The sequence below is a fragment of the Sycon ciliatum genome, chromosome 13, assembly GCF_964019385.1.
Source record: "Sycon ciliatum chromosome 13, ocSycCili1.1, whole genome shotgun sequence".
NCBI classification, from domain to species: domain Eukaryota; kingdom Metazoa; phylum Porifera; class Calcarea; order Leucosolenida; family Sycettidae; genus Sycon; species Sycon ciliatum.
In genome coordinates, this window is record NC_088655.1 from 12,665,108 (window position 1) to 12,685,356 (window position 20,249).

Sequence of the window (20,249 nt, forward strand, 5' to 3'; positions counted from 1 at the left end):
AATGTGTACAGTACAGTAAATTAATAAAAAGAGCGAAAAGCAGTGACACGGCTGTGCATGATGTAGATCTACTCGTACCAGTAAGTACAGTGCACCAGTGAAACTGTTGGTGTAGTACCGGTATACTACTATAATTATGGCATGGCCCATGCCACTACAATCTATTTGCAGTGGGCCGCAGTAGGCCAGTGCAACAGAAAGCAATTCAGTAGCTGTGTGCAATGTGAACATCTATGGCATGCAAGTAAACTGCCATACAGCACAATCGATTACTCTCAGCCCACATAAGTACAATGTAGGCCAATCAGTAGTATAGATACATAGAGCACACTCTACATCATACATAGTTAGCACCAAATCTATATTGTCGATGTACTTTGCAATGACGAAATGATGGCAAGCGTGCTTGATTCATCATAATACTGCCTTGAACTTGGGTGGAAGTTAGTTGTAAGTTCAGTGGTCGAGGTAAGCAGAGCTGCTCCAGCTTTCAGAATCCTGCATGAAAAAGGCAGAAAGCAAATGTAGGTATAATAGTAGCAAGCTGACATAAAGAGCCTGTCTTTCAATACAATAATTCTATCCACTGCATGGACAGACATGGTGCTTCATTCACCTCTGTTTCTTGCTTTCTCAGAAAACCTACTTCCTCCTTCTGCCATATAGCTCATGACATACATTTTCTTTACGCCTTTTCAGCCGTGGTCGACTTTCGCCCCTCCTGTTTGATTGGCAATTGCAGTCAACCTGGGGAATACTGACCCTCGATTGTGAATGAGAAAAGTGCCGCTATTGGTGTATTGTTGTTACTCGTGAGGTTGGAAGTATGCAATCAAATGGTCACTAGATCTGAAGATTGTGTCGTTATTTGCGAGTTGTTTTGTAAACCCGAGGTACATTATTCACAAGGTGGATTGTACATGCTATGGGATGTAGAATAACTAACCAAACAAGAATGGTGTAACAATGATTTGAGTCCATATCCAATTGGATGAACCTAGAGTGCATGATTCATTCCAGAAAGGCGATTTCAGTGAGTCTTGAATTGTCAGCAGCATCATACTTCCATTGAGCTATTTTTTTCTTTTTCGAAACGACCCTCTCTTTTCAATTCGAACGAAGGTCAACATACGATTACGGCAGGCATGCATGCACTGATCTTCACTGTATACATGTGCATGTATACTGTACTGTAGTCTGTACAGTCAACTAGTCATGTTCCACTTGGCTTCCATAGGTGCAACTTGGCTTACGGTAAGTGTCACTACAAGTGCATAGTAGCCCCCCTCCGGGAGTGCGCGTGAACAGGAACTGTGAACTGGTAAAAGAATCATTCGACACCTTCGTTCGTTTCGATGGAGAAAGTTCATTTGGCAAATTGAGGCCTTCGTTTCACCCCTAGCCACAGGAGTGAAATTTTCACTCCTTGGCTGCCTGTTTGAGCCGTCCTTGTGGAAGGGTTTATTTATGCATGTCTGCATATAGACCTTATTCGATAAACGTCACAATCACGTGAACCGGGGTCCCGGGAACCAGGGAGCGGCAAGAGACCTGCACTCAGTGCACAGAGGACTTGGTGTGGGAACATAGGAGTAGAAAAATACCGGTATATTACTACTCCCTTGTACGAACTGGGCCTTTCTTGCCACTTGTTTCACGTACGCGTGCCCCAGCTTACGACAAATCCCTGGAGGCGAGTCCAAAAATCATGTTATCGAATAAGGTCTATAGAATTGTTGATCTAGACGTTTGGGTTAAACAGAGCAAGCCTGTGATTAAGAGCTGCACAGAACACAGATCACGTAGAACTACCCAATATGGGGTCAAAACTCACAACGCGTTGGGTACTTTGGTCTCATGTCGTCTCCCCAGGTGCTATGAATCCCTGATGCACATGCATCTACATATACAATGTAACCGTAACTCTACCAATGTTGCGGACGATGACCCCCCCCCCCCCCCCGGCATACAGAAAGTTGCTATGTCCTGGCCCTCATACAGCATTGGGGAGGCACTGAATCACTTTTGCAAAAGGACTAGCCGAAAGTGGCATTACACATTTTCTATTCCCAGAAAAGCGGCGTTCCAGCCGAGTTTATCTTTTAATTTAATGGTTTTCTCGGTTGCGATTTCATACCTGACAACCATCCCGCTTTGGCCGGGATCGTCCCGACATCGAGGGCGGTAATAGGCACCCAAAAGTGCATTAGTTCCATGCCTCACCGCGAGCTACATTTGTATACATTTTCATGCCTAGGTATGTCATTCGATCTCAGGTTTGCAAAGGTTGGCAGGTATGGGATTTGTAGAGTGACCAGTTCTGACTATTGCCACCTGCTGCGCAGAAGTGTCATTCCTACATCCTGGCTGCAAACCTTCCTCCCCCCCCCCCCCCCCCCCCCACACACACACACCACCAACAATGTTGGATCCTATTTACAGGACCTCACTCTCTATGAAAGTGTAGCAGAGGCACTGCCAAAGTATAAAAACAACATTTGAAATGCAAGCTCCATTGTGCATGCATGGAGGGCACGGGGAAGATACGGAGAGGGTGAAAGTGAAGGAAATTTGTTCCGAAATCAAGAGAATCCGAGGAACCCTTGCTGCATTCTTCAGTACGATAACGTCAGTGGGTGCATCTCAGATGTGTTGTGTGCCCAGACATACAAGTAGCACTAACCTGAGCATGAGAGCTGCTTGTCATCGTGGTCAGGAAAACGAAAGGACGAACGAAGAATATTGCTGACCATGACGAACAACAGTGCATATCCAGACGACAGACGGCTTGCCAGAATCAGTCTGGTGCATCTTCAGGAATCTTCTTTCTTAATCGCATTCAGCAGTCAGCTTCGAGGTCAAGAGCGCGATGATATTTTCAGAAGGAATAATTTTCAATTTTTTTAAAATTTTGGAGAAGAAGCTTCCTTTCTAAAAGCGTTCCTTGCTTTCACGCAAGGTGCCTTGCCGGACATGTCGTCGACAGCACAGTGTCGGCAGATCCACGTTTGTACAAGGCTGCAGACCCGGCAGACGTTTTGATCAGCCCGGCCTGGTGGTGAGATTTCGGACCCGGGAGTACTAAAAACCAGGGAGTAGTAAAATACGTGTATTTTACTACTCCCTGCTAAAAACTGCTCGCATCCCAGTGTGCTCAGTTTCGCTCTATCCGATCGAGTAAGGCTTCCAGAAAGGCCCTCAGGTGCGCGGCCTGCGCGCATGCGGTGCCATAATATACCTCCAGATGCAGCTCATATTATAGTGCAGTGGTGGGTCTGATCTACTACCGGTACATGTAGTATAGTAGTCAATGGTAAAATATTTTAAAAATTCAAAAACAGTCAGATCGGAATGAAAAGTCCAACTTCTGAAAAATAAAATAATAATAATTATATCGCTGATGCTTCCATCAAGCAATAATCATTCTCCACGGAGACTATTTTAGTACTTTCACGTCTTGCTAGAGTCTCCAAATCTCATTTGGATGGTGTTGCGGAGCGTACAACGAGAGTGGTGCTTTCCTGAAAACAATTCACAGTGGAAAACAATATTACAAGTCATAATAATTGTTACATTTTCACTCGTCACAATGTTGCTGGTAGTGAATGCTGATGACGTGGGCTATGCGGAGCGACGTGATGATGGCATCTTTTGCACCCTACAGCAGAATGCTGGAATCGTAACCAGTGTGAGTCTGATGGTCAATGGACAGTCTGCAGTCAGCGCAGGCAAGAGACTCGTTGCAATGGAAAATCGTGTTGATGTTGGCCTGCATGTGAATTTGACTGAAGGTACTCCAACAGCTCCATCACATCAAGTACCGACTCTCCTGGAGGGCGGATACTTCCTGGGCAAGATGGGATTCCGCACCGCCCTGCGAGAAGGAAAAATAAGCCTTGACCAGGTGTGTGTGCACACACACACACCACACACACACACACACACACACACACACACACACACACACACACACACACACACACACACACACACACACACACATGCACGCATGCATGATTGTACACAAAGTCACAAACACACGCACACATGCATGTACAGGCAACTTCGCTAATAACGACTGCGGATATAACGACAATTCGCGAATAACAACAGAATGTCCATGCCCAGAGCAAAGTCCATTCTACCTGTATACATATAATGAGACTTCGGGTATAACGACACTTCGCGAATAAGGACACTTTTCTGATGCCCGGCCAAGAGTCGTTATACGCAAAGTTGACTGAACGTGCGTGTGTGTGTGTGTGTGTGTGTGTGTGTGTGTGGTGTCTGTGTGTGCGTGTGTATGTACAAACACACGTGCACACACAAACATGCACACACAAACATGCACACACACACACATTTACGGAACTCGTTGTTTGTGTCTGCCCAACTGTGATCTGAGACCAGCAATGTGGCATTGTGCCTGTACGACTGGTGGTGTGAAGTTTGCCATGGACTGATGTTGAAAGTGGTGTGAACTATGCATTTCAAACATGTGCCCCGTAAGTTCGTGTGCAACAGCAATCCACAATACTAACTCATGCGTCCATAACAATCCTTGTTTTGTTTTGCAAGGTACGGTCAGACCTCGCTCATCCGGTCCGCTTTTATCCGGATCCCTCGCCATCCGGAAGAAAATCGTTGGTTACCGATTTACGGCATATGCCATGCATACATACAGTATGTGTGTTCGATTATCCGGTTCCCTCCCCTATTTGGATGTTTTTGTGGATAACGGATGCGTGCGGTTATATGAGGTCTGGCTGTATTGCATGCCTGTCAAAGTCATTCCCGGTGCTCATAGTACTGTAGCGGACATGGAAATCCAGTCGATTGACCGGGGCCGGCGCCCTCAGCGCGTACAGAACGCTGCGTGCAGTGCACATGTTGATCCGATGCGACCATGCAGTGCATAAATGCATGTGTGTACCGCTTGTCTATGGCTGCATGGCCAGCGCTCTGGGGCCGCTAGACGTGCGACCGGATTTCCATGTCCACGACTATACCTATTCATTTTTTTAAATAGGGAAGATTGCACATCCTCATCGCCTATGCAAAGCAGGTCTGTATTTGTGCATACCAATAATTATGTGCATGGTGTGTGCGTGCATGCGTGCATGCGTGTGTGCATGTGTATGTGCGTGCGTGCGTGTGTATGGAATGCACGTCTGTCAATCACACATCCAGGTTCGGCAGGAGATCGCAGCTCAGTTTGAAAAGTTCCACCGTCTCCTAGGCTACCACCCTCACCATGCCGACGGCCACCAGCACATCCATGTTCTGCCAGGCGTTCGTGATGTGTTTGCCAGTGAGCTACACAAGCATAGTGTTCACTGGACTCGCTTGCCTATAGAGCCACACATTACACATGCCTGCTGGGTGTCCACCGCACGCAGGCAGTTCTACCAGCAGATAACCGATGACGCTCGGCAGAGCCTTGCCGTCTTCGCGTCTCACGGCATCGCCTCCACCCGCCATTTTGTCGGCATGGCGACCATGGGCGCCGACATGCTGGTGTCACGCATCGTGTCCGAGATCAGGCAAGTGTCACGTGACCCGCAGTGTACGAGTACTCCGTCGGCGACTATTGCATCACATGAAGTGCCGTGTGCCGCTGCTGTATCACCCCCTGTTAGGACTGGAGAATCGCAACAGGAATCCGTTTCACCGTCATCGTCGTCCTGCACTGTGGAGCTTATGGTACACCCTGGCTACGCCCTGATGGCAGGCGAGGGTGGCTGCGGGCAGGGGCCAGATGATTTTGCACAGAGCGCTGACCGCGATCACGAAGTCTCCGTGCTGTGTGATGCTGAGCTGCGTCGGCAGTTGTGTGATGACTTGCAGGTACAACTGGTGAGATGGTCACAGCTATCAGTTACACAGGCCACCATGGCTGATGCTGATCCTGTCGCTGCTGCTACGTAGCTACCCAAGCTGATCCAGGTCACGTTACTTCAGAAATGAACAGTCGATGCCGTGCGTTTGGCTTGCCAGTGTGCATACTGCAGAGATTGGCGTTCTGATATCCTGTCTTTAGAGTAGTCACGGCGAATGGTCCCACTCCGACCCTGGCGCTGTATTTCTGATGTAATGTGACCAGGGCCGAGTTCTCTTCTCTCGCTCGTCGCATTGCAGTGTGAGCGCCTGCGACCGATGACCTCGCCATCATCATAATTATGCTCATTGTCAGCAGCAGGCGCAGCAGCTGCTGGCCAGGTTTTGTTGGAACCGGGCGGTGGCCGGTGCACCAGATCCTATTCGGTAATACGTAGTAGCTGATGCCCAATGCAAGGACAGTCAATCCAGAGTACAGAAAGTCACTCCTAACTCTCGCTCAGAGTTTGTTCAATTGTGTCAATCATTCATAGGGTTCCCTGTAATAAGAAGACACCGTCTGTAGGGTTCCCCTGTTAAAATCATAAATACTACTACTCCGCAGCGACATCCGAATTCTGTAGGGTCAGCCTCGGTGATCAGAATACTTGCACTGTTTGCAGTGACAACTCTGCAAGCTTGTAATTTGTTCCGGTGGATGTTTGAGGATATTATTGCCGACATATTAAAGCCATGATATTTATCCCCGCTTCCTTGGCGGGGACTTTTGGATAAGGAATTTGCAGTGCCCAATTTTGGTCCAATTTTATTTTCTTCTTATTTACTTTTTTTACTGTCACAAACCGCTGAAGCGATTCAGTTTTCCATAGTTTCTGTTGTGAAACCCACCTGTTGGCAGGTCTTTTTTTAAAACTTGATTCAAATCTTTATACGGTACTCCGAGAACATGGAATCATTGATCTTGTGGAGCTGTCTAGGAATTCTTGATTTCGTCATCAATGTCACGTCACACTGGTGAAGACAATTGAATTATACTAACTTTAGTGCACTGTAAGAATGTTGCCACTTCCGTTGTCTCCCCGGTGAAACGTGCATGGTATGGTGAGACGTCTTTGGGCCATGGGGAGATACTGAATTTTTTGCCTCTTTTTTTTATTTAACTGTTTTACCACTTTTAAATTATACAACAGAAGAGCGTGTTATGCGACTTCAACACTGCATGTGCTCTGTGTTATGGGGCCCGCAGAAATACACTGTGTGCAGGTGATTTGCTTGCAGCACATACACCAGCACATGCCCTGGTTGCAAGAGTAATTCTCAACCTGTCTAGCTCTACCAGTTTTTTGGGGGGCCTCTCAAGCACCACATGCTCAAGTCTCTCGTAGATCTACATGTGCAACAGCACCCGTCAAGGAATTAAAACCACTGAGATAAGGTGAACAGCTGTGCAGAACCAGCTAGGAACAGCGGGTAACGTTAGCAATGTCCATCCAAAATTAATGACACTGGGATCACCTGTAAACGAAGGGCACGTTGTATACACTGCATTGTTGGCTTAGATGGGCTGGTTCTCCTGTCACAATCAAAACACTGTCGATTCACATGCGGACATGCAAACAACGAGCAAAAGAGATCCGTCCAACACAAGCCTCCATGATTCGAAGTCTTGGTATTTCTTGATGTCCTAGAACAGGGGAAGCAATAATGCGGCAGACATTGTCCAATCGAAACTAGTGCGTGCTGCGAGAAATGATAATAATAATATGTAGAATTTGATAGGACCCGACGCGGGCATAGCATGGAATTCCACTCATTGCCTTGCATACACTGCAGACTGCTGTAGGGAATTCTAAAGTAAATTACTAAAAACTAAAATCAAGTCTTCATGGCAACTCAGTATTATTTTTAATATTAAAATACTAAAAATGCAGAACTCTATGCAACCTGCATTTCTCAACAATTTTCTGACGCACAGGGCGCAGAAAAGCTCGCCTGAGAGAATTGAGAGTTCAGCTTTGCAGACCCGGTAGCGTTGTATACATGAGTAGCAGCAGTTTGAAAATGAACAATGATACTCGTAGCATTCATAGTTTGGAAGAATCAAGGACAAAGTCAGCTTCAATGTCATCCCTGCAGATCTTTAGCACTACATGACTCTTTCAACATATCCATTTTTTACATACATGCATTTTCACCCTTGTCCCAGGCCTTGAGATTCCCATGATGGGCATCTATTCGCCATTGGAAAATCAATCAAATAAAAATGAAAATGAAATGATCACGTTCAGTTTTTATGCCTTCCCTCACTTGACTGGACACGGTGCACAAGCGCACCGGCTCTCAATGACTAGTGTCACGGTGCTAGGCTACTGATAGTCCAGGACTCTCCACAGACACTATAGCCTAGGCTAGGCCGCCATTGATCCCGGACTCTCCACAGCTACTGTAGCCAAGGCTATGCTACTGAGTCCAAGACTCTCCACAGACACTATAGCCTAGGCTAGGCCGCCATTGATCCAGGACTCTCCACAGACACGATAGCCTAGGCTAGGCCGCCATTGATCCAGGACTCTCCACAGACACGATATCCTAGGCTAGGCTACTGATAGTCCAGGACTCTCCACAGACACTGTAGCCAAGGCTAGGCCGCCATTGATCCAGGACTCTCCACAGCGGACAGTGTGCTAGGCAGCCGACGATCCAGGACGGCTGGGAATACTGGCGGCTTCTTCACTGATGGCGGCCAGGCCGGCCGGTGGCGTCTGCGCAAATCGTGATTGTGCTGGAGGTGGTGGTACCGGTCGCAGTATCTACACAGCAGAGTAAAGGGCAGTCAATGCACGAGCAGAAAGCACAAGTGCAAACGTTACAAAGAGCATTGGATACTAGATCAATATACCGTAATGCATCCAATTTGATTGATACATGTTGCACGACTTGAATACCCGGTGTTACAAACCTATCAAGTACACCGTGGCAATAATCATAAATGGAGCATGATTACGGAAGGTTACACTGCAACCAGTACGTTCACCAACAAACGAGTGCCCTTTCATTACTGGTACCGTCCCCAGGGAACAAATTGGAAAAATGGGCCCAAATAGCCCATATTTTATGACTTCAACACTCTCAAGATGAAATTATTGGTGCGACTTTGGCCACACCTGCCGCACTGGTGCCAACACCCCTGGTCAAGAGTCAAATTTCTTACCTTTCGGTCTGTCAGCGTGGACGGATCCCCCACAAGATGTCCATAGGCGCTGTCCTCACGACGCAGTGTGCCAACTTTGGTGGGTAAACTTGTCTGTTCGTAAGCGTTTGCTTCGTCTTCTTCCAGCGGATAGTCCCAGAGGATGTCCGGCGGTAGCAGTATGGTCTGGCCAGTGACTTTACTGTACCAGAAGCGTGGGCAGATCGGACACGACAGCTCGATCCACTCCTGCTCCTGTAACAGAGGGGCAGAATGTAAGGAGCAATAAGAACCATGTGGGTTTCATTAGCCCACGCTGTCAGTCCGTCCCGCCACTACTGATCGGGACTGGAGAGGGGGTTATGGACTTTGCTGGCCATGTGGAATAGTGACAGGGGCGTCGGAAGGTATTTTAGTGTGGATCAGTCAGCCAGCTGAAGTACAACCTACTCGTCTGGGACGGGTGGCTGAGCCGAATATTTACAAAATGTTGAGCCCAGTTCAGTGTATTTTATTAATTCACGTGGTACCGGGGGCAAAAAGGGATACGGTCAATACCGTAGTGACCGTGCCGTGTCCGACGCCCCTGGATACACTAAAATCACATGCACTCTGGCGGTATGCTTTGGCAATCTCCGGACAGCTTGTAGCGGTTTCATAGTAGGCAGCGTATGACTATTTTGTCCCTCGTAGTGCATGTGAAGAGGAGGTCCAAAAGGCGACATGCGCCAAATTTGGGAAATTGAGATTTAGAGCTCAGGTTAATCAAAAGGTCTAGAGGCACCTTCAGGCAAAAAACTTGACATTCAAAATCTGACCGGAACAACTTCAAAACCGGTGTCCAAATACGGATTTAGAAACGAACCGCACATGAAATGAATCCTGTTTTGGTCATTATCTGAAAAGTGATGAAATGATTTGTCGCGCTTTGCATCTATACTCTTCAAACTTACCTACAGTGTAGCCTGTCTAAGACGACCGCTCAAGGGACCTTCAAAACGTGGTCTCTGCTACCAGGTGGTCTCCTTATCCAGGGTCATTTGACTGGAAATAGAATCCCTTGATCCTGGTTTCAGTGGTTTTCTAGGACAGGTGGTCGCCTTATCCGAGTGGTCGCCTTGACAGGTTTTACTGTATCCCATATATAACGCGTACACCTAACATCACTAGATGGAACTACTCACCTCCTCGGTATACTGGTTGCCATAGATACGCAGTATGAGCAGTCTGGCAAACGGCACAAAGTGATCAAAGTCCAGACTGTTCAGCGGAGACTCGGTGAAAAGCATCCATAGCTCCTCCACCTGCTCGACAGTCAGACGACTACCCACACCGGGTGACTGCAGTAACTGCAGGGCAGAGCACACAACACGAACAATAACTGCTCAAACACAGTGTTGCAGAAGCATCATCTTGGTTTGTATCGCAAAACATTTGACTCGGCATAGGGATAATGAATACCGCAACAACCACAATGCTGTGTTGCACATGAACACACAGACACAAACTCAGAGATTCCTAATCTCCCTAGGAGGCGGGAGATATCCCTAGCAGGCGGGAGACATCCCGATTTTGCTGATGCATTTTTGAAACACCTCCCTATCTCCTGACCAGCAATGAAAACCTCCCTACGCAGCACAGATTTTGCGGCAAGTAAGCTAAGGGGTCGTCGCACAAGTTTTCTGTCGTCCCTGAAACGAACATCGTTTATTTCGTACTTGGACCCCCTCCCCTCCCTCTGAAACGAACACAGCTTGCTATGCTGGACGACGAAAATCGCATGCATGTACATGTCATATGTACAGTGTCGGTCGACTTGCGATTTTGGCTCGCACCCCCTTCCCCCCCCCCCCCCCCAAAATGAATCGTGTTCGTTTCAGGGACGACAAACAACTTTTGCGACAACCCCTAAGCATGCACGTACCGCCATGTACTTGTTAGTGTGATTGGCACTCTTTTCCTATGCATGGCCAACGTGCTTACATAACATGCACATTTTCCCCTACATGTCGAGAGCAGGCAACCTCCCCATTGGCAGCCCAGCCTGGAAGCAGATCTCCCTACCACCGACGAATTGAAGTAGGCAGGTCTGCAACCTGCGTAGCACACAGTGTGGCATAAGCCTCATCATGGCTTGGCGTGCCACAAACTAATTGCACCAAGGATGGGTTGCCGAAGGGCTAATGAATAGTGCAGCAGCCACACTAACTGTTTAAATGCAGTGTCACAGTTGCATACGATGCTGTATCAGGCTTGGTGCATCACAAACACTCAAACCAAGGATATTGTGGCAAGCGGGCTATGATGGGTAGCAGCACTGCATCACTAGAAGCTCACCTTGAGAAACTCATTCCTGTCCAGTAGGTTATCCTGGTTCAGGTCATACTCTATGAACATATTCACCATGGTCTCCTCGAAGAACTCATCCTAGAAACACACACAGACATACACAAACACACACACATAAGTTACACACGCATGCGTGCAGATGCACACACATACACACACACACACACACACACACACCTTTGACCTTTGACCTTTGACGCCCATCGCCGGAGGCGATGATAGCAATGCTACGGCAGAAGCCATAGCAACTTGTGCTGGGATTACACCATTCAACAGCTTGCAAGGCTGAAGAATTGACCGTCACTATTCAGCCTGGTCTACACCATACAGCTATTTGGAGTGACATTTTCTGGCCAGTGAATCCCTTTTTTTGGTCTTTTTCATTTTTTTTTCTTTTCTTTTTTTTCTTTTTTTTTTTTCCCGCACACACATCACACCACATACTCCGGCATGCACTGGCTGTTGGTAACCACCCAGGAGAATGAAAGAAAAGTCAGGAAGAGTCTGAGAAAGAGAAGAAAGACGTGTGTGACCATAATCGTCGGGAATCGAACCCGCAATCTATCGATTGGAAATCGCTGCACATACCACTGCACCATATGGCACACACACACACACACACACACACACACACAGCATTTGGAAAGTGAATGAACTCTCCTTCAGCAAAGAAGAAAGTGCAGTAACACGTGTCACTTTGCCCAAGGCAATTTCCCCATGCATGCAAGTGTTCCTGCCGTGCAATCTCAAGCCCATGCAGTGTTGACCAGTAGATCTTGCCCCGTATGATCAGATTCAGTGGCATTGAGCGCAAGAGCATTGGCATTGCTACATGTATCCCGTATTAGCCTGGCAAGCATTGGCACACTTACCCGCACAATGGGTACATCATCCGCAGGTCTCTCCAGTGCTAGCTCACTGGTCTCTCTATTGAACCAGAGCGTGTGGCGGGCTAGGGCATCGGGCAGCTGTGACCATACGTACACGTTTCCACTCGGGTAAAGCTGTAGATGATGAAGAGATTTGTCCCGGAGAGCGCACACATTTTACACACAACACGTCCGACATATTCACGGGGACATACGGATGCACGCATGATATGGACAAACGTACACACATTCAGAAAGGAAAAATCAAGCTTCAAAATCAGTATCTTACGGGCACACTGAGTTTGAGGAACAAATTAACGGCGCTGGGATGAGTGGCTTAAAGGGGAAGTTAAGGCAAAAATTAAAATTTCACCAGTTGTAGTCTTCGGGGTGCTGAGTCGAATGGTCTTGGTCCGAGAAAGCTGAGACGCTCCCTTCCTACTTGAATCCCAATCGAACTCGCACACTTCCACCGAAACTGGGTGACTGCGCCCTACTGGATGGGGATTTGTATGCAAAATGCCACTAGAGAGGTTTTGCAGAGCGAACGTTCGCGCGAATTTTCGTTTGACGTCACGAAAAGCGAAACTTCGTGCGAACGTTCGCAGTTTTGAACGCGAAAGTTGCAGGAAACGCGAAACAAACTTTCGCAGTAATTTTCGCTCTTTGTGGACCGCTGGTCAGCCTGGTGCACGGTGCACCGGTGAGCGACCCTCAATCTTCATGTTTGTGCTGGATCTCTACTCTTGGCTTGGTCCGCGAGTGCTAGCTTTCCGATAGTTTTGGCAGCCCGTGTTGTTTCATCTCCAGAACCATCTCCGATCTCCTGCTTGCTCGTCTTCTCACTGCTCAGAATCGGTTACATCAATGATGCCTTTTTGAATCTCAGGTGTTGATGCGCAAGATTACGGCACAAGCCAACCCGGCCCGTTTGTCTGTGGGTCTCCGGCCATGGACAACGTAGTCAAAGAGCTCTCGTCTCTCTCAGGCCGTGACTCAGGGTACCTGGTGCGCGTGCCGCCACTCGCAACAAACAAATAATCGGATGGAGAACACTTCTCAAAAACAAGCGAGTGCACACGAAATTTTCTTGGCGAGAAACATGCAAACGTTCGCAGTAATGTTCGCTCTTTGTGGACTGTTCGTGCGCGGTGAGCCACCCTCAATCCTCATGTTTGTGCTTGATCTCTACTCTTGGCTTGGTCCGCGGGTGCTAGCTTTCCTATACTTGTGGCAGCCCGTGTTGCTTCATCTCCGGAACCATCCCCGATCTCCTGCCTGCTCGTCTTCTCACTGCTCAGAGCCGGTTACATCAACGATGCCTTTTTGAATTTCAGGTGTTGATGCGCCAGATTACGGCACAAGCCAACCCGTTTGTCTGTGAGTCTCCGACAAGGTAGTCAAAGAGCTCTCGTCTCAGGCCATGACTCAGGGTGCCGTCACTCGCAACAACAAAATAATCGGATGAAGACCACTTCTCAAACAAGCGAGTGCACGCGAAAATTCCTGGGAGCGAAAAACATGCAAAACACAAATTTCGCGCGAACGTTCGCAATAGTTTTCGCAACCCGGAACGCGAAAATCATTGCGAACGTTCGCTCTGCAAAACCTCTCTACTAAAAGCGCCATTTCGTTCTTATAAAAGCACGGATGACCGCAATTGACCCATTATGTTGTAGTCTTTTGGACGCTGAGTCGACTGGTTTTGGTCCGAAAAGGCCGTGATGCAGCGTTCCTCCTTTATTCCCAATCGAATATGGTTGAACAAGTGGTCACGTGCTCCTGGGTGCCCAAATCACCTGGTCACCACGCCAGCAGGCGACAACTTTCACACCAAGGTTCAACTCGAGTTCAACTCGAGTGACAGGACTGCACCTAAAAAAGGTCAAACAGGCTAGTAAGTTGTACCCTGCAGGCACGGTGACCAGGTGACTGGTGTACGCAGGAGCACGTGACCGCTTGTTCAACCATGTTCGATTGGGAATAAAGGTGGAACGCTGCATCGCAGCCTTTTCGGACCAAAACCAGTTGACTCAGCGTCCAAAAGACTACAACATATGGGTCAATCGCCGTCATCCATGCTTTTATAAGAACGAAATGGCGCTTTTAGTGACATTTTGCATACAAATCCCCATCTAGTAGGGCGCAGTCACCCAGTTTCGGTGGAAGTGCGCGAGTTCGATTGGGATTCAAGTAGGAAGGGAGCGTCTCAGCTTCCTCGGACCAAGACCATTCGACTCAGCACCCCGAAGACTACAACTGGTAAAATTTTAATTTTTGCCTTAACTTCCCCTTTAATTTCATAAATAAGGTAGATTCATTATAATCACTGCTTAGTCCCTTGTCTATAGCACAACGTCAGTGCAGCCGGCCACAAGCTTCCACTACCGGATATCTCTCTACAGTAGAGTCGTGCATCTCAGTTCTGTGCATGAAATGGCAACGCGTCAGCCGGACGCTCTCTGTGGCCGCAGCCATGCCCGCTTGAGTTGGCCACTCGACCGGACTGCACGTCTTCACTAGGCCTCTCCAGCCTGACTGGTATGTGGTCTTCATTGGGCTATACCAACCCGACTGGCTTCAGGGGGTTTTCTGAGTCATGCCAGTCTAGCAAGCTAGTACATGTATGTAGATCTCAATTCCCTTGTCCTATCCTGAATTTGGAAGTTCAGTGAAACTTCAGTAGTATATATAGCCCACTCTGAGGGGCGTACCATCTGTAAAACCCACTTTGAAGGCAGTAAATTCTGTAAAAACCCAATCTGAAGGCCGTACATTCTGTAAAAACCCAATCTGAAGGCCGTAAACTTGCAAAGCCTACTCTGAGAACAGTTCAATCTGTAAAACTCACTTCGAGTGCAGTAACATCTTTATTCTATATTAGCTGAGGCACATGTACTACTCCACACGCGTCTATCAATGTTACAATAGCTTCATTCCCATGAAATCTAACCTCAGCTACGACATCCGCACTGGCTTGTCGTATCAAGTCGGTGATTTCCGGCAGTGCGTGTTGATAGGACAGGCAGCCTTCAGGACCATGGACAGCCATGTGGTGTGTTTCCACTAGTTCTTGACACAGCTGTTGTAATGCTTCAAGATGGCCTTCGTGGAACTCCAGAATCTCGCTGTGAAATTGTAGGGCCTGTATGACGGACAAACAGACAGGAGGGGTATGGATTGGATTGAAGGATGGAGGAGTTTAGTGAGTGATGGACAAGTCAATGAGGATTGGAGGAGTTGTGCCAGGTGCACGTGTACCCGGTTGGTTCAAAATCCTGGAGCAGACACTGTGTCCTGGTGATTGCGTAGAGCAAAAGACTAGAGACAAATTACATCGGACCTTTTGTGTCGATGAGGATATAAGTTCATATAACAGAAAGACTTGTGCACTTGGGTGTCCAAAGCTTAGAGCAAGAAGGACAGATAGCATGATAGTTTGTGCTAAGCACCTTCATCACTCAGACACACTCTGGATATGCTTCAATTTTTTCTTATTCTAATAATATTTTGCAGCCCCCCCCCCCCCACACACACATACACACAGACTGCATACAACACCCCAGTTTGCATCTACTGTGAGAATCAACCAAAGCACACTGTTTCCATCCCAATCAAAAAGAATATAATACCTGTTCTCTACTGGCTGCAAACTGAAGTTGGAAACCCGTATTGAACATGGCACAGGCACACTTGCTGACGGAAACAAGTCCCAATGCAGTTCGGTACAGAAAGTTCAATAAAGTTATCGGCTACTTCCACTTAGGCCACCCTTTGTTAATTCATTGTTTAACGTCCTTTTTTCGCGAAAAGGTACGCGGGAGGGCGGAAAAAAAACAAAAGCCCATTCCAAAAACTAGAAACCCCAATCAAACATTTTGACCAGTAAAGCATGTGATATATACAATATTTCTGGGTCTAACGGCACTTGCAGGCATAGAACAACACTCTTTGATGGTACATTGAGCACATGCCTGATGAATCCAACAAAACAGGTACATAGCATGGAGTTAGCATGTAATGAATTCATTACATCTGGATTTTTACTAGGACGCACACCGTACGATATTTAAAAGCCAACAAAAAAAGAAAAAGAACACAAGACAAAGGCATGCCCGGGAGGCAAGATTATAAGTTTAAGGTCATGATCGGCACACTGTGAAACTACACAATCATGTATTTACAACTTCGCATATTATTGGTACTACTACTTTCTTGTTTTTTTTCCGGTCGGAGGCAAAAAGGTACGCGGGCGCGGACGTTAAACAACGAAAAAAGAAAGGGTGGCCTTACGTTCAAAACGTCCTCGGTTGTTATGAACCCGCTGCTATCATTGTCCACGCTGAATGACAAAATAGAAGAAGACAATAACCAGCATACGCCTCCATAAACTTGAATACCCATATGTTGACGGTACCCACTATTCGTCATGCAGCATACAGTAAATAGTGGATATAACGTGCCCCTTTGATTTTCGATAATTTATCACTATATCCGGTGCATCACTATATCCGATTTGCATGTATGACTGACACATGGCACATGACTGTGCATGAAATGATGCATATGGCACATGACTGTGCATGAAATGATGCATACATGCTGGAAAAAGCATGAAAAGCAGCCATGTGTACATGTGGCTGCTTACAGCATACAGGGAAGAATTTTCTCTCAATCACGTCTGCTGCCAGATGCATCCAGGCAATACTGGATCAGTTTTGGAAGAAATAAACTAAATTTGAAGAACAATTGTTTTGTGATCATCACTCTTGATCAGTATATACGATATTTTCCTGTACATTTGATATGGTTTGCTTCCTGAAGCCCATCACAATAAGCGATATATCGGTATAGCCGATAATAGTGTGTATAGTGATATTTTAGCTGTATTTTTTTGTGATTTGATTTTGATTTGGGCGAGTTCGATCATTATAGCCGGTATATCGTTACACCCGGTCACTTTATAAACGATATTCACTGTACTTGGCCGAAATTACCAAAAAAAAGCTTGTTTTCATCATCGAGCGACCTATAATAATGAGTGTGTGTGTGTGTGTGTGTGTGTGTGTGTGTGTGTGTGTTTGTGCACGTGCGTGTGTGTATGCATGTGTGTGTTTTGGTGTTGGATGATTAGAACATTTGTAGAAGTAGAGGTTTCTTCAGGTTTTTGCATTGAAGGAGTTTCTCTGTACCGTGGCTTGTGAGGCATAAACTACACAGCTGAAACCAGACAAAACAAGCCAGCACTTAGATGAACAGCCCAATGACAAAGGGCAAAGGGCGAACATTTCTCCACGGCTCCTTCACAAAAGGATGTATTTCGTGGCTTCACAAACTTGATTGTGACAATATTCTGGCATGAGGTTCAAATGAACTTAGCATCAGCCAATCTGCAAAGTGAGCCCCATTACACCTCCGTACAGATATTATAAGAAGACCATGGCCAGCCTGGAGAAGATTTCCCGGAAATAGTTCATAGAAAACTTTAGAGTAGACGCATGATAACATAGAATAAACACATACTTTTATCTTATTCATTGCAGTTTTATGGCTGAATGTTCTTTTGGTTGATTAATATGGTGGTAAAGACACACCTGGCCATATGGCGGTAAACACACGCCTGGCCACACACGCTCTCTAAGCTGCAAAGTTCTGGCACAGAGCTCTCCTTCTCACCACCACCACCAATGTTCTTTTCATTGAAAGATCAAGTCCCATCATTCTCTGAAGGGAGTGCACAGTAAAACCTGTAACTAAAGACCACCGTGACTAGCGACCAGCCTGGTACTACAGACCACTTCGCCAGGCACAGACGGTCTCACATTCGTATTATGGTTGTGCGGTGCAAACCTCTAACTAAGGACCACCTGCCACTGAAGACCGCTTTTTCTGGCCCCAAGGGGTGCTCGTTAGACACAGGTTTTACTGTAGCTGCAAATCTTGCCAGGATGTGAGCCATGTGTGTTACCTTTGTAAGGCAGTCAGGATGTGCATCTCCAGTTCATCTTGCGGTGCTGGCGGCGGACCAAGCTCCAAGCTACCACCTTCATCCGGTGCATCGGTTGACGAATCGCCAGCACCCTCCTTCTGGTCCCCGCTATCGGATGTCTGCACCACGTCGTCCTTAGGGGATGTTTTCTCCGGCGTTGCACCTGCCTTTGGCGAACCGCTTGCCGGGCTCTTGGCGCTTTTCTTGGACGAAACGGACGCCTTCGACGTGGTTGGTGTGCTCTCGCCGCCGCGGTGTGCATGATCGGCAGACTGCTGCTGCCGAGTGTCATCCACTGGCTTGCCTGCTTCTCCACTCAGTGATATCTGCAGCAATGCATAGTAGGGGAACAAGAGACTCTTCAATCATGGGCAGTTATGGGGAAATCCCCAACTATGCATATTCCTGTAGAAGCAAATGTCAGGACCAGGCTTCTATTTGAACCAGGTATTTCTATGTACGTCAACACTGAAACCAGTCTAATGTGCCACAAGTGCATCTTGAAAATCAGGCTTGTATTCAAACAGGATTCTATACGAGGCAGGCCTCAGTAAAAGTCACTGCAGTATTCGATATTATACATGGTAGTGTTGGCTGCCCGTATTGGAACAGTACACAAAATGTTGTCTGCGCCGCAGCCACTGACCCACACAGCTTCATAGTTACATACACATCCATACCTAGGCAATTGGGCTGTTGTGTTTTGAAGCGGAACCTATTCAGAATAGCCTGACTATGAGACCCACTGTTGTTGTAGTGCACACATCTAGTTCCTGTCCTCCGCTCACCTGTGATGCGTATTCCGAGGTGGCCAGGGCGAGGCTGGAGTGATCCTCCCCAACGCCAGTGTCCATGGCAAGCAAGTGACGCTTCTGCAGAGCACACAGCACATCATGTGCATACCCATACATCCAATCACATTGCATGTCATGAGATCAGTATGGCATCACCCCCCCCCCCCCCAAATAAAAGAGAGAGAACATTCCAGTATAGACAATGCTGTCACTTGTCCCTAATCTAAAGTAGCCATTGTTCTTCACTGCTATCAATAGCGGTTTAGTCGATGAAGCTTGTGCACAAGCCACATATTAATAGTACAAGTGAGTTCTGGAGCACAGCAGAATATCTGGCTGACCAGGTTCTGACCAGACAGATATTCTGCTGTGCTGTGATACTACTCAGCCAACCAACGCTATCTTCAGGCCAATGACAGCTCTGGCACTAGTAGACTGCAAAAAAACACAGTCAACACAGTAGGCTCCTGCACAATGAGTGCTAGTTAGATCGCAACCGGCTTGGACAACTAGGTCCACACAAAGTGCTGGGCATACTTTCCAGATATAAAGAAGCCCAGAGGTTGCCCAGTGACCAGATGGGTAGACAACATTAGGAATGACCTTTTACTTCTCAATATGTCTCTTTTGGAAGCGGAGCAACTTGCCTCAGACAGAACGCGACTGATGCATGACCCTCATTTGATTTTTCATATGAGCTATATGCGTGCTGTATTATTCTTATTATACATTCCGTGCAACAAAATCATGCTGCAAGTCTCGTTGAAAACAAAACCAGGTACACATGCATGTCAGCTGTACATCACACTGCACTATCAGTAATGCACATCAACCTAGCAAATAACAATCATTGATCAGGCATGAGAAAAGTACCGTAATTCGCAAATTGTCGTTATTTTGTAAGGCTGGAAGTATGAAGTCAAATGGTCACCAGGTCTGGAGATTCTGCTGTTATTCGCACATTGTTTACGAGGTTGACCATACATGTAATTGTTATGTCCAAATGCCTTATCAGCATGGTCAACTCAACGCCCGAGCTTGGGATCACGCATGCCAAGCCGAGCTCAACGACTTACCAATGAATCCATGTTCAAAGCATCGACAGTCTGGCTTCCGCCATGGCGAGGAGCTTGATCCCCCATGGCACTGTGTCTACGTGAGTGACTCGCACCAGCATGACGACTAGCACCGGCAGCAGCACCACCAGCACCTGTACTATG

At 47.1% G+C, this 20,249-nt stretch overlaps 2 protein-coding genes across 3 annotated transcripts in view; one reads left to right on the forward strand and one right to left on the reverse strand.

Moving 5' to 3' along the window:
- Positions 1–3,398: 3,398 nt before the first annotated feature.
- On the forward strand, positions 3,399–6,907 carry LOC135829572 (carbohydrate deacetylase-like). Its single transcript, XM_065341970.1, has 2 exons — positions 3,399–3,904; positions 5,191–6,907. Exons 1-2 carry the CDS (start codon positions 3,485–3,487, stop codon positions 5,926–5,928), a joined length of 1,158 nt encoding a protein of 385 aa, XP_065198042.1. The 5' UTR covers positions 3,399–3,484; the 3' UTR covers positions 5,929–6,907.
- Positions 6,908–7,471: 564 nt separating this feature from the next.
- The window catches only part of LOC135829570 (uncharacterized), a 22,354-nt gene continuing 9,576 nt past the window's right edge, over positions 7,472–20,249 (reverse strand). For both annotated transcript variants that reach the window (XM_065341965.1, XM_065341966.1), the window contains exons 11-20: positions 20,106–20,249; positions 19,024–19,107; positions 18,215–18,561; positions 16,540–16,588; positions 15,200–15,391; positions 12,250–12,381; positions 11,366–11,455; positions 10,213–10,377; positions 9,050–9,283; positions 7,472–8,648 (exon numbers count right to left, since the gene is read on the reverse strand). The exon at positions 20,106–20,249 is cut by the window's right edge and continues 49 nt beyond it. In XM_065341965.1, coding sequence (XP_065198037.1) covers positions 8,523–8,648; positions 9,050–9,283; positions 10,213–10,377; positions 11,366–11,455; positions 12,250–12,381; positions 15,200–15,391; positions 16,540–16,588; positions 18,215–18,561; positions 19,024–19,107; positions 20,106–20,249 — 1,563 coding nt within the window. In that variant the 3' untranslated portion in view covers positions 7,472–8,522. The remainder of the gene's footprint in view (positions 8,649–9,049; positions 9,284–10,212; positions 10,378–11,365; positions 11,456–12,249; positions 12,382–15,199; positions 15,392–16,539; positions 16,589–18,214; positions 18,562–19,023; positions 19,108–20,105) is intronic.